Source organism: Molossus molossus, unplaced genomic scaffold, assembly GCF_014108415.1.
Source record: "Molossus molossus isolate mMolMol1 unplaced genomic scaffold, mMolMol1.p scaffold_m16_p_8, whole genome shotgun sequence".
Taxonomy (NCBI): domain Eukaryota; kingdom Metazoa; phylum Chordata; class Mammalia; order Chiroptera; family Molossidae; genus Molossus; species Molossus molossus.
The window spans coordinates 33,893,556-33,907,272 of NW_023425402.1; the positions used below are offsets into that span (position 1 = coordinate 33,893,556).

The 13,717-nt window shown below is 39.1% G+C and overlaps 1 protein-coding gene across 2 annotated transcripts in view; it reads left to right on the top strand.

Annotated features, from left to right (window-relative positions):
- ADGRB3 (adhesion G protein-coupled receptor B3) overlaps window positions 1-13,717 on the top strand; it is a 689,955-nt gene that overhangs the window by 310,175 nt on the left and 366,063 nt on the right. For both annotated transcript variants that reach the window (XM_036248276.1, XM_036248277.1), the window contains 2 exons: window positions 10,623-10,724; window positions 11,060-11,166. In XM_036248276.1, the coding sequence (XP_036104169.1) occupies window positions 10,623-10,724; window positions 11,060-11,166 (209 nt within the window). The remainder of the gene's footprint in view (window positions 1-10,622; window positions 10,725-11,059; window positions 11,167-13,717) is intronic.

Consider the following 13,717-nt stretch of genomic DNA (forward strand, 5'->3'; position numbering starts at 1 on the left):
AGTTTGGCTTTGGACCTCAGTGTCCTCATGTATAAAATGGAGACAGTAATGTATGCCTCAAGGAATTGTTTTAAGGATGAAAGGATAAAATATTATAACTATTTTGGACTATTAAATGGCAGTGCAGGACCTCTGTCCATTTACCCACATCATCACAACCACCACCTGTTTCATCTCTTCCATGCAGGTTCATCTGATCATTCTTCCCAACGCATGGCCTTAGTCATATGACTCACTTGCTCACAAAAACCTCCATAGCTTCTCATTAATTTTCCAAGTTAGTGCATACCAAGGTCCCTGGGATTCTAGAATTCTGGTCATCAGCTTATTAACTCTCCAAGGTCATCACCCTTGATCCATATATATTTCTCTCCATATACTGTTGCTGGCACTGTTATCCACCTGAGCTCTAGAAGTGTGCCTGTCCTGGTATCTTCACCTGCCAAAATGGGAGCATCTCGGGAGCTCCGTCCATAAAAGATGACCTCCCCCCTTCGTCATTCTTCTTTCCCCAGGGTCGTAGGAGTGCTCTTTCTTCTTTGATCCCCTATAAAATTTGCTCTGTGCTTCTCTTATCATATATTATTATTATTATTAATATTATTATATCTCTTAGCTAGAATTCCAGCTCATTGCAAGTGAGTTATCTGTTTATTCCTCCCAGGTTGGCTACCTGCCCTGAACCTTGCTGAATGCTGTAGGTCATTAGATACATGCTCTTTTGAATATTTTTATTCTGTATCATCAATGCTATACCTGGACTAATGAAATGATTTGTTTAAAAGCGTACAATTAAAAGTTTCAAAATGACTATGATAGTAATGCCTTACTTTTTATAATCCTTTGCTCTTTGAAAATACTCTTAGTTTACTTGTTAGCATTTCAGTGACATTTTTTAACATGTATACTGTTTTTATTTTGTAGTTACAATTTGTGGCATGATCCTTCCTTCCTTAGAAATAAGTCATTGAGCCCCACCAGTGTGGCTCAGTGGGCTGAGCATCATCCCATGGACTGGGAGGTCCCGGTTCAATTACCAGTCAGGGCACATGCCCGGGTTACAGGCTCGATCCCCAGTAGGCAGCGTGCAGGAGGCAGCCGATCGATGTTTCTCTCTCTCATCGATGTTTCTATCTCTCTCTCCCTTCCTCTCTTTCTAATAAATGAATTAAAATGTTAAAAAATATTTAAAAATAAATAAATCATTGAGATGGTTGAAGTAAGAAAAAAATATGTAAGTTTTTATAGGTTTCTTAATTTCCCCAAATCTCAGCCCAGTTAATTCTTTTAGGCTGGAGCTCTTCCAGGGACTCTGGTAGCCACCTGTCAGGCTAGAATTGGTGCTAGGTATGCCCAAATAGAGGTTCCTAAGGTCTCAGGGCAGTTGGCAAGACAGGGCTGTGGCCAGTGGCCTCCAGCTTGAAGTAGCCTTGCAGTTACGAGTGTGCCTCCAGACAGCACTGTTTTCTGCATGTGCCCTGACCCAGAGAAGGTACAAAGCACACCTTTCCTCATCGGTTCCTAAGATAACATAAAAAGGCAACTAAACACAGTTCTCCAGCAAAGACTTCTAGTATACCCCAACCTAAAACTTTGTCTCCCTAAAAGTGATGGTTATAGTTAGAGTGTTCTTCACAATTAAAGGTAGATACCTATTTTTATTATTAACAGATTAGAACTAGAGTGATCTTATGTCCTGAATTGAAATATATAATTTAAAAAATAATAGTACAGAATTGGGGGGGAGGGGCGTGTGTCTATATAACACATGGCCTAGACCAAGTACTCAAACAGGTAACCTGCAATGCACAGTGTTTTCTAATGACTTTAAAGTTCATGCTGACTTCCATACTAGAAACAATTTTTGCAAAATATATAAGTACCTTGTTTACCATACAGTAAATGCTTAGAGACAGTGTAACAGTCTCTGAGACTGGACTGAGAGCGGTGTTTGACTGACACAGACCCGCCTCCACACCAAGTGACTTCTCTCTGCCTCGGTTTCCTCACATTTCAAATGAGGATAATAACTGCATCCGCTTCGTAAGGTTATGAGAAATTAGATTAATTAAAATATATAATGTTTAGCCCTGGCCAGTTTGGCTCAGCGGTTGAGTGTTGGCCTGCGGACCACAGAGTCCCGTGTTCAGTTCCTGCTAGGGGCACGTACCACAAAATAAATAAATGAATAAATAAATGAATAAATGAATAAATAAATAAATAAATAAATAAATATGTAATGATTAGAAGAACACATAAGTCATAGTGGTATGTAAATGTTGCTGTGGTAACTGTAGATTCTTTCAACTTGAGACTGATAAAAACTATTTTCTACATGAGGAAGGCTGTTAACGAAACACATTCGATAAATACCCTTTTTGTTTTTCTGTCAGACCTTAGCAGCACCATGAATTCTTCACATGAGTAGGTTCCACTGTTGGAATTAGAGCCGTATGCCATGTGAGCACGGAGCCTGCATCTATCTCATTTACCTCTGCATCCCCAGCTCAGAGAATTCCCCAAACATAACACTTAATGAATGGCCAGCAAGTGCAATTTGAAATGTGGGGTCATGCATAGTGCTTTTTTTTTTTTTTTTTTTGGTCGGCATGCTGGCTCTACACTTTGGAATCAATTTTTCTTTAATGCTGAAATTCTAGCAACAGGGGTGAAAACTAATTTTCCACATCAAATTGATTTAAGCCCTGTATAACTTTTGCTATTTTTAAGAGACAGAAAATCACTTTGAATAGACAGATTAACAGGGAATCACTAGGTGGTTTTTATCTCGTTTTAAGGGAGCATGCTAACAACATACTTGTGACTTTAAGTACAGTTGTATCTTACAAATGGGTTTTATATCTTTGCACTTGTGGTAAAACAGTGAGCTCTTTCAGCTGGTGAACACAGTTGCTGTTGCCTTTTGCTATGGCATAAAAAACAAGAGTCCTTCATATTGCTGCAAAATGATATGTTTTTATTTTGAGCACAGAGAGTGGCTTGAGCAAATTATATATTTTCTAATTAACAAAATACACATAAGTAGCATTCAACAGAAAAATATTTACACAAATATCTGTCTCTAGCTTATATTTCTATCCTGAGCTTCAGTTCCATACACCAACTGACTTCTTGATGATACCAAGATGTGCTCAAACATCTCAAGCTCAAAAGTATTTTCAGTACCTTCTTTCCCAAGTCAAATCCTCCTCCTGTGCATGACTCAGAGCGGAGCATGCCAGACATGTTCCCAGGTACCTGAGTCTCACCTTTATTTCCCTCTTCCTCACCTCCTACATGCAGTTATGGAGCTGAGCTCATACCACCTACTAACTAGATTTTGAATCCACGCCCTTCACATTGCCACGTCCCATGATTCCATCCATGCCCTTTCCCCAATTCCACCCTTTAGATTGTCACAGCCCTCCCTTGCCTTCTGTCTCTCTTCATTCTCCAAACTGCAGGTCCAGCATTCAAAACATTATAATAAATCCCCTTTGCCCATAAATGCAAACTCCCTGTTGAACTCTTCATGTACCACACCTCTCTCTCTCTCTCTCTCTCACCTGTACTCATCCCCAACTCTGTGCTCCAGCCATTCTTAAATGTCCCCCAATTCTTGGACATCCCATGTCTCCTTGTGTCCTGGGTCTTCCCACATGTGGTTCCTCATTGGCTAACTCCCGTTTGTCCTTCACACCTCAACCTGGACATCCTCTGGAGATGCTCCAGAGACATGCTCTCCCTCGAAGTACTCCTTGGAGCAGCAGGGCTTCTCAGGTCATGGAGGGCATTCTGTTTTATATTTTCTTCACTTATCATCTCTCTTACTAGCTTGGGAGCTGAGAGTCCCCAACTATCCTTGTTCATTCTTTTTGTGTGTAGCATTTACCAAGGTGACTAGGACATTATCGGAGCTCAGTAAACATCTGTAGAAGGAATGAATTCCAAAAGTGGTTCTGAGAAGAGCTGCCACTGGGGATTTCAGAAATGTAGATGGAAGAAAATTTATTTTGATATGTAGGCTGTTTTGCCTTTGGTATGAACATAAATAAAGTTATTATCTGATGTAATTTTTAAAGATATCTTCAAAGTATGCCAAATTACCTTTGATTAAATATTTAAAGCAGCTGTGAGATTTGACATGCCTACTAAAAAGCTAAAAATCCTGGACCAATTTGCCACTATTAATCTATGATTCCCTGCCATCTTTCTTATCATTTGTGTACTGTTTCTCTCGATAAGAGTCCAAATAAACCCAAGGCTTCCTGAATTTACAGTGAAGAAAACAGTTTGTTGACCTGTCCAGGTTTAAAAAATTACTGTGATTTTTTTTTTTTTTTTGGGGGGGGGGGGATATGTTTGAGGCAGATTATACTGATTGTCACCGGTAAATGGGAATTAATCACTGAGTGTTGTGGTTGGAAAAGGACTACTATTGGTTTTCTGAGTTCTGTGAGTTCCATGAACTATATTTAGTGCTGCAATTAGAAAAAGAACTATTTAATCAGTGTCCACCTTAACCAGTTAGGATGTGTGCCCATCACATGAGGGGATTCCAATAGGGTCCCAGGATGTTTACCAAGTCAAACACACCCTACAAGGTCATCTTTTGTCAACACCTGGCACCCCGGAAGCCTAGGTTTGACTAAATTTTAGGGAAACTAGAGTTGCTATAGTAGCTGACCTCTGTCTCTTACAGCTCTAAGTGAACATTGCTAGGTAGCACCAGCCTATTACACACACACACACACACACACACACACACTCTGCACACACCACGCACAGTCCTCATTGCGGAATCACCCTCATTCGCTGTTATCTTCAGTATTAGGATGATTAAAAATAGGTCTTTTGAAAGTGTTTGGTAATTTTTGGTTAAAAGTATATGCATGTCATAAATGCTAGATTTGTAAGTGCTATGTGCTCCAGAAGTGAAACACAAACAAAAATAAAAACAAAAACAAAACTATAGAAATCACTAGAGAAACATCAAGGGGCCAATGTAGCTGAGGAGAGGGTGGTAAGCAGGCAGATGGCAGGAGCTGAGGCCCTGGCCCAGAAAGAAGGGCCCTGTAAATGAGGGTAGCTTACTCACTAAATGTTGTACTTACATGAAAAAAAGACATTTTATTTTTTCCCGAGTAGTATACCTTAAAAAATAAATAAAATTCAAGCACTGACCTATATATCTAATGCACAGTTAAGTTACTACTTCAGCCCACATTGATTTTGAACCTTATCAGTTTCAGCTGCAGGCCTAGTAAACATCTCACCCTATTGGCTCACTCATGCCATCTAGTGGTTAACACTTGCAATCACCAGATTTTCTGACCATTCGGTCAACCGTGGGGGAGGGGCATTGCCAAGATAAGTACTTTCAGAATAACAATAGGTATGAAAAGCTTTCTGAAACCACTACTGGGAAATAAGTCTGGGGAGCAAATTGCTTCTTCATATTTCATCAATGGAACTAAGGAAAATTTGAGTTTGAACATTGAAAATCAAAAATAAGTACAAATGAAATGCACATGAAAGATTACAAATGAAGAGATAATGGGGAAGATATTGAACAGAAATTTGAATGTATATATGAAACAAAAATTAGTATAATAATAATGTTAGATGAATGATTGCTATATCTTTTCATACAGGCTAGTTGTTTTATATAGAATTCAATTATGTAATCAACTATGCATAATATATTTTGTGAGTTTTAGCATGTATTCTAATTTTCTATTTTTTTATATTTTGTAGTAGTTTTGGTTGATTTTTACAGAAAACACAATTATCATCTATTAATAGTGTTTTCCAACACTGTAGCTATTAAGATTTAAATTTACATTAGCTAAAGTTAAATGAAATTTAAATTTTAGTTCTCCCTCGACTAGTGTAGCTCAGTGGTTGAACGTCAACCCATGTACCAAGAGGTCCCCAGTTTGATTCCCAGTCAGGGCACATGCCCAGGTTGTGGGCCTGATCCCCAGTGGGGGTCATGCAGGAGACGGCCAATCAATGTTCTCTCTCATTGATGTCTTTATCTCTCTCCTTCTCCCTTCCTCTCTCTCTAAAATCAATAAGGAAAAAATATTTTTTAAAAATTCAGTTCTTAGTCTTACCAGCTGCATTTCAAGTACTCAGTAGCCACATTTGGCTAGTGGTACTATATTGGACAGTGAAAGTAGAGAGTTTCCACCATTGCGGAAATCCCATTAGACAATGCCAGCCAGTATATGATATTGTTTCCTTTGTGAAAGTGATTTACTTAACAAAAGTGTTTTAAGCACCTGTTATGTGCTAGACTATGGAAGTTCATTAGAGCAGATTAAAAAGAAATAAAGTAAAACATGATAAGTTTTCTAAAGGGTAAAATTTGAGATCTGGGAAGTTTCACACACATACCCAAAGCATTTAACCAAATATTTCAATCTTTGTCAAAAGACCTATAATACTTGCACGTTCAATAACTAAGGTTTAAGGTAGGTTTCCCAGAGACTATCACCATTTAAGATGTGTTTTAAAGATAAATAGGAACTTTACAAGAAACTAAAAAAAAAAAAAGAAGAGGATATTTTGAACAGAGGCTATAGCTTTTGCAAAGTCAGGGAAGTGTGAATTGGTGTGGATTATTTGGAAGATGACAATCCTGTGCAGTGGATGTGCAGGAGAATAAATATGAACCATCATTGGAAACGTAGGTGAGGGCTAACCAGAAGGGCCGTTCCATCACACTGAGCCTGGTTATCTGTATCCTGTTGGTGCTAGAGAACCATGGAAAGCATTTAAGTAGCAAGTTATAGGGTTAATCTTCATTTTAGAGAGTACTCTGTTGTGGTATGAAAACTGGATTAAAGGGGGAAGAAGCTGAAGAATAGTATCTCTTTAAATCCAGCTCTGCAGCTCAGAAAGTAGGCACCGACCTTCTCCCCCGTGGCCCTCATTTCTCACATCACTTCGTCTACCTCCTAAATGTACCTTGGGTCCACCTACATTTTTTCACCTTTAGTCCAATCAGTTTACCATCATTTCAGGGCTAAAACACTGCATTGGCCTCATCAGTGAACTTACTCTACCTACTGCTCTCCCATCTGTTTCACCCACAGAAGGATAACTGACCTCCTTAAAATTAAAAATCAGCTCTTGCCAATTGCTGTTTAGAACCCTTCCTAAGGTGGCTGCCTATAAGGCCCTCCAGGTACTAATCTCAGCCTGTTTCTCAGCCCATTCGTTATTCCACACTCCTCCTCCTTCTTTTCCTCCAGCTCCCCTGGCCAGGGTGCCCCAAGCCTTTCTCTACTTCCAGGGCTTTGCACATACCGTTCCCTCCTCCTGGAGTGCTTACTGCAGTCAGTCTCAAGCATCACTTCCTCCAGGGAGCCTTCTTTGGTTCTCCAGCTTTGATACTGAAACAGCACCCTGTTCTGTTTGCAGTGCATATCATAACTGTACCCAAGCAACGGTATGTTTGTTTTGACCTCTGCCTCCTCCCAATAAATGAAAATGCCATGGGGTACAGAATGCTTCTTTCAGACACCATTGGTTCTCCCAGGAACAGAGCACATGGTAGGTAAATGCTGCATGAACCAATGAGGCTGTTCCCCTAAATTCAAATGGGACAGGGCGGACGCCCGGGGAAACAGTGGAAGTAGAATCCTGGTAGGTTAAGAGGAAGAGAAAGACCAGAAGAAGATGAATCTGATGGTTTTAGCTGTGGATACCCGATTGGAGGTGTCACTAACAGCATCAGGAAATACAAGGAGAAGAAACAAACAGCGTTATGGGAAAGACGTGCAGCCAAACAAAACAAACAAACAAAGACCTCACGTGTGTTATCACTACCTAACGCAGGAGAGGCCACGTGTCCAGGCCTGACTGCGGCCCAGCAAGGAAGAGTGTGGGATCAGAAGCCGCCTGATCACATTCTAACTGTGGCGATAGCAGTCGCTCACTTCTCCTCTTTCCCACTGTTCAGTGCATTCATCTGGACACCACCTGGCACCATAGCAGTGACTTCCCCCACCACTGCCTCGTCTCTGGGTTTTGCCTTCTCTTCCTGCCACTGTCCTCTTCCCAGGAGACATTTCCCTGGGCCTCCATGGCCACCTGGCCTGAGACTGGGTGGGGCTGCGAGGCCAGGAGCATTCTGCTCTCCGAGGGGTGGGTGACACACAGCGGGGAGTGGCTTCCAGCAGGCTCACCTCGTGGGCCCTGTGGGAGTGCGTGTTGGCTGACGCTTGGCCAGTGATGGCTGCTGCATCCCTTGAGCGACTTCTCCGCTCCGCTCTTCTGTTCTTGTGATTCTGGAGGAACGGAGATCTGCACACAGGCGGCCTCTACCCTCACTTGTGTCTTACCTTTCTTTGGTGGTGGGTTTTATTTGATGATTTTATTATTTTGATGCATGATGACTTCTATTCAGCACCACCGCTGCCAGGCCTGACTCAGTGGCAAATCCAGCTCTTGGGTGCCAGGAAGAGGCCTCGCCAACCTCAGGCCTCCTGCCCCCTGGAACAGCCCAGGGGGTGAAGGGGAAAGAGGGCAGCGCTTGGCTCCTGAGGGGGGAGGGGTGGGGCTTGGCAAGGTGACTCCTCCCACCCAATTGTTCTCTGCTACCCTTAGTTTTTTCCTCAGAACCCAACATGTAATGAAAAGAATGTTTGGATCCCTAAGAAAAAATTAATTCACCTCTCTGTGCCTCTTTTTCCCGTCTGGTAAATGGAGACAATAGTCTCTACCTTGTAAGGTTATGAGGAAGATTAAATAAATCCAGGCATGAAAGACTCTTAATAAGGGCTCAAGATTATTACTATTATTTTTTAACATGACGAACAAATATATATATATATATATATATATATATATATATATATATATAAAATGTTATTTTTACTGAGGTAAAATTGACTTACTATTATTAACTTGTTTTCAATGATTTAAGAAAAGCTTTTAACATAAAGAAAAATAAGAGGTGGATGATATTGTGACAGATACGGGATGGAGAAAAAATGGTCCAAGTGCTTGGAAGTGACCTAAGAGAGAACAGTTTTCTGAGACCCAAGTGTAAATGCTTCTGAGAAAGTCCAGTGTGTGATGAGCAAGATGGGCGTGGTAGGCTTGGCCTTTGGGAGCTCACTGGTAGGGTGAGAGGAGGCATTTTATGCAAACAGGGTTGGTGAAGGTTGAATCAATCGCTAAACCATCTACCAAGCAAAGATTCCATAAGTTGGAAATAATTTTGCCTATGCGTTTTGATGAGAACCTAGTGTGAAAAAATACATGTGAATGCAGTGAGGGAGATTATCTTGAACAATTCGAGGTCGCACAAAGGGTATGCAGGAAGGCAAGACGAAGGCTCCGAGGACCGGGTTTCTGGGATGCAGTCCTGCCCATAGCACCCTCAGCCGTCACCTTGACAACCCTCCTCTCTTGGAGCCTTGGTGTTCTCATGTGTCAGAGGAAAATAATGGAACATGTGGTCTTCAGTATCACTTTCAGTTCCAAAATGCCCACATGTCTAAACCATTCATCTTATCTTAGAAATTAGAAAGAAAATATTATTTCAATGTTTTAATGTTTCCAATTGCATACTGCTCCTACTAATAACTACAGTGTATGCTAATAAGTTTATAAATCTTGAAGTAGAATTAGTAGCAGTAGAATTATGATTAGCATGGATTAGCTAGTCTATTATTTGCAAAGCAAGACATTTCTCTTAGGAAGTCACACTCATATATATATATGGTATTGACTATTTTTAGGTTCTTATTTATTTATGAAATGTATTTATACAACCGTATGTTTGATTTTGAGCAGCTTCTCTGTGTTAGACATACCGTTAGGTGCAAGATACCGAGAGGAGCAGACAATGAGATCTCAGGCCAGTGGTGAAGACAGACATATGAACATATAAATGGCAGTGCTGGGTGAAAGCACAACAGGACATGTGTCCAGAGAAGGGACTAGTGTGTTCTGTCATCTGGGAGAAAGGTGTCAGGTTTACACAATATCTATCGGTAGAGCTTATTCTTGTGTGAATTCTTTGGCTTTCCCTTAAAATATTTCTGGTACACATCTGTTAGTCTTGAAATTCCATTTAACTTTCTTGCCTCGGTAAATTGAGCTTCTTAAAATAATAAGGCCAAAAAATTAAATCAGTTTATTTTTATGTGATGTAATGTGATTGTCATTATTGCTCTTGTATGAAGAATTAAATCGTTATCTATTTTTGCCTGGTCAGATTTAGTTTACAATTGTAATATGGTTTTGAGCTTATTGGAAATTATTTTATTGCATAACATTCCAAAGCATTATGAAAATCAGAAAGATTTAAAAAATTTTTATGTTTGAATGTAATCTTCAATTTATAGGCAAATCCATATAATTTTTTTAAAGCCTATCCAGTGAGCTTGGCCAAAATCTTCATTTCTGTGAAGATTTTGAAGATAATGAAATGAAACTTGGTGGGGATTTTTGTTTGTTTGTTTATGGAGAAATTTCTCACATTCCAGTGAACAATATACTTTGAAGAAAATATAAAAGCTCTACATCTAGAGCAATGCATCTGAGTGATGCCAATATTTAAAAGAAAAGTAAACACTGCTGAACTCTGTTTTCAATCGCAGCACCTTATGAAATATGCCCAGAGGACTATCTGATGTCCATGGTGTGGAAGAGGACGCCAGCAGGAGACTTGGCCTTCAATCAGTGCCCGCTGAATGCCACAGGTAAAGCAGGATGACCCACCCAAACCCAAATGACGATCGCCATCCAAGAACAGCATGCTCCGTTGTCCTATGTCCATAAATAAATCTGTCCAATAAGCGGTTAATGAGAAAATGTTAGTGAAGAGCTTCAGAAACGGAGCCAATGAAGAGACCTAGAAAATGTTGATGACGCAGTGGTTTCTCGGTGTGGCCGATCTGCACGACAAAAATAATCTAAAGAACAATTTCACGTGCATGCTGTTTTAAAGCAAGAAAATGGACAGAGCCAGGTTTTCAGTCCGATGCCTTCTAGCATCCCTGTTGTAAAGCTTCTCTCTGTTCTTTGTGACACACAGGCACCACTAGCAGACGCTGCTCTCTCAGTCTTCATGGAGTGGCCTTCTGGGAACAGCCGAGTTTTGCAAGATGCATATCAAATGAGTACAGACACTTGCAGCATTCAGTAGGTGCAAAGCCAGCTTTAGTACTTGCTCTGTTTATTTTTGCTAATGATCACTGTGTGAGAATTTAACCTTCTGCTGTACAATCAAATCAGTTTAAAAAAAAATTCTGAAAAAAAATGCCTAAAGGGAAAAGGGATGTAATAAAAAGCTAATTTTTATATGCCAGTGCTAAACTGTTGACTTCTTAGGGTTTGGGTTTTTACGGATCCTGCTATTTAAATAAAAGAATTTTTTGTCTAATAGCTGAAAAGCCTGAGAAAAATCCATTATTCAGTTTTATCTATAAGAGTAAAACTGTTTATCATGATTGGCACAGATCTATGTTAAATAGTATATAAGATGTATTTCAAAATACTGTACATTTTTAAATTAACAATTTTTTACATTTAGGTATCAAATTTCTCACTGCATTTTGACATTAAGACATGAACAGAATCACCGTGTTATTGCATCGGGGAAAATTAATTACTCACACAAGATTACATGGGACAAGTTTTCTAAAAATAGCCTCTCTTTCCCATGGAATATAAAGTATAAATATTTTGAGCACAGTTAAATTTTGCTTGGTATTTTACAAGTGTCTTTATCAGAGACGGTCGTCATTCATGACAGTCAAGAGGAACTCTATATGTGAATAAACATTGTAGAGTTTAGAACAAAATATGAGCATAAGACAACAGGCAAGTTGAACACTGCAGGAATGCTGTTTAGTTAGGAGCCCTTTTTTGTTGTTGATGTGCTTTTGTTTTGTTTTGTTTTTTATTTTCTTATTGTTGCTCACAAATACGTATAATTCTTAAAAAACAAAACAAAGCTAAGTAACATTCTTGCTTGTGGTTGGAGAAGTACTTTACAATAATAATCCTTATCTATGAAGTAAATGTATTTGGTTAGAAATAAAGCGAATTTTTAAAAATCTGAAAAATAAATGCCGGCTAATATGTTTACCTACCAAATCAACAATGGAATTGATGATTATTTGCCTACATAGAGCCTTACTTTTGTTATTGCATGTGTGCATATATAATTATATATAATATATATGATTCTTCTTACTCAAGGCTGTTTTTTCCATTAATTTTTACAAAGAGTGAAAGCGGGGGGTGGGGAGAGATAGAGAAACATCTATTTGACACATCAATTGGTTGCTTCCCCCATGCACCTTGACCACAGTTTGGGTGGAACCTAGAGCCCACGTATGTGCCCTTGACCGGGAATTGAACCCTCGACCCTTCCGTGCATGGGCCGATGCTCAAAACACCGAACTACATCAGCCAGGGCTATTCATTTATATCTATATATCTATATATATATATGTATATATTTGTGTATATATGCACATAAACATCAATATATGTTGATTACACATAAATGTGTATATGTATATAATATAGACTTATATGTATATCAGTAATCAATGATATTTGGCTTCACTGAGTTTTATTTCTGTCAAAATCAAAATAATAGAAATAAAGTTGCATGTAGTCAAGTGATAATCAATTCAATTACTGATTTGGTATATAAACATATCAGACAGCATTTGATTGTCAGATTTTTTTAAAATGCATTTTTCTAGGGGGATACACATATACATATAATGATAGAATATAATATATAGCTTCATTTCATAATAAAAATGTAAAGTTTTTTTTTTTTATTAATAGCTGTCAATATTCACACCTGTGTATTTCAGAATTGTTACCAAAAACTTTTTTTATGACTTTACTATTTAATGAACTTTATTTTTCTATAATTTTAGATATTAGACTTTGCTTATTTAATCTTAGGAATATCCATAATCAGGTCTTGTTCATTGATGGTAATGAATGAAGAGAATGATTATATGGATTAAGTGCATCATGAGTCAATCCTTACAAATTTGTTAAAAATGAATATCACTTTTTTTGTAGAAATATTTTACTTTCTAAATTCAGTGTGTTATACAGTAATATTTAAATGAGTTTGCATCTGTAAGTGCAGGTTATCTTATAATAAGAGAAACAGAAACATTCTGTGAAATAGAAGAAATGATCTGGAGTTGTGAAACCCAAAGAAATCAGTCAGTAATTAGGCAGCCTATGTGTCTATACCCTTGTTGACTCCCATACATGAATCAAGTGCATGATATTCTGGAATAAAAAGCAGCCTCAGTGTATTCATCTTCTGCAAAATACCAGACACTCAGCTGCGCACTTCCATAAATTAGCTCCAGTCTTCACAGGAAGCTGCAAGGTGGTAGCCCTGCCTCAGTTTCCATAGAAAGAAACTGAAGATTCACAGGGGAGCAATGCACTAAAGTGAGACAAGGAGTGAACATCCCGTTCTAGGTACAGTTATTTTTTTATTTTTTATCCTCACCCGAGGACATTTTTCCATTTTTTGCACAGATAGAGTGGGAGGGAGAGAGAGGAAGAGAGAGAGAGAGAAACATCGATGTGAAAGGGACACATTGAGTGGCTGCCACCCACATGACCCAACCAGGGCCGGGGACAAACTGCAGCCAAGGTACATGCCCTTAGCGGGAAGCGAACCCGGGTCTCTGTGGACCGC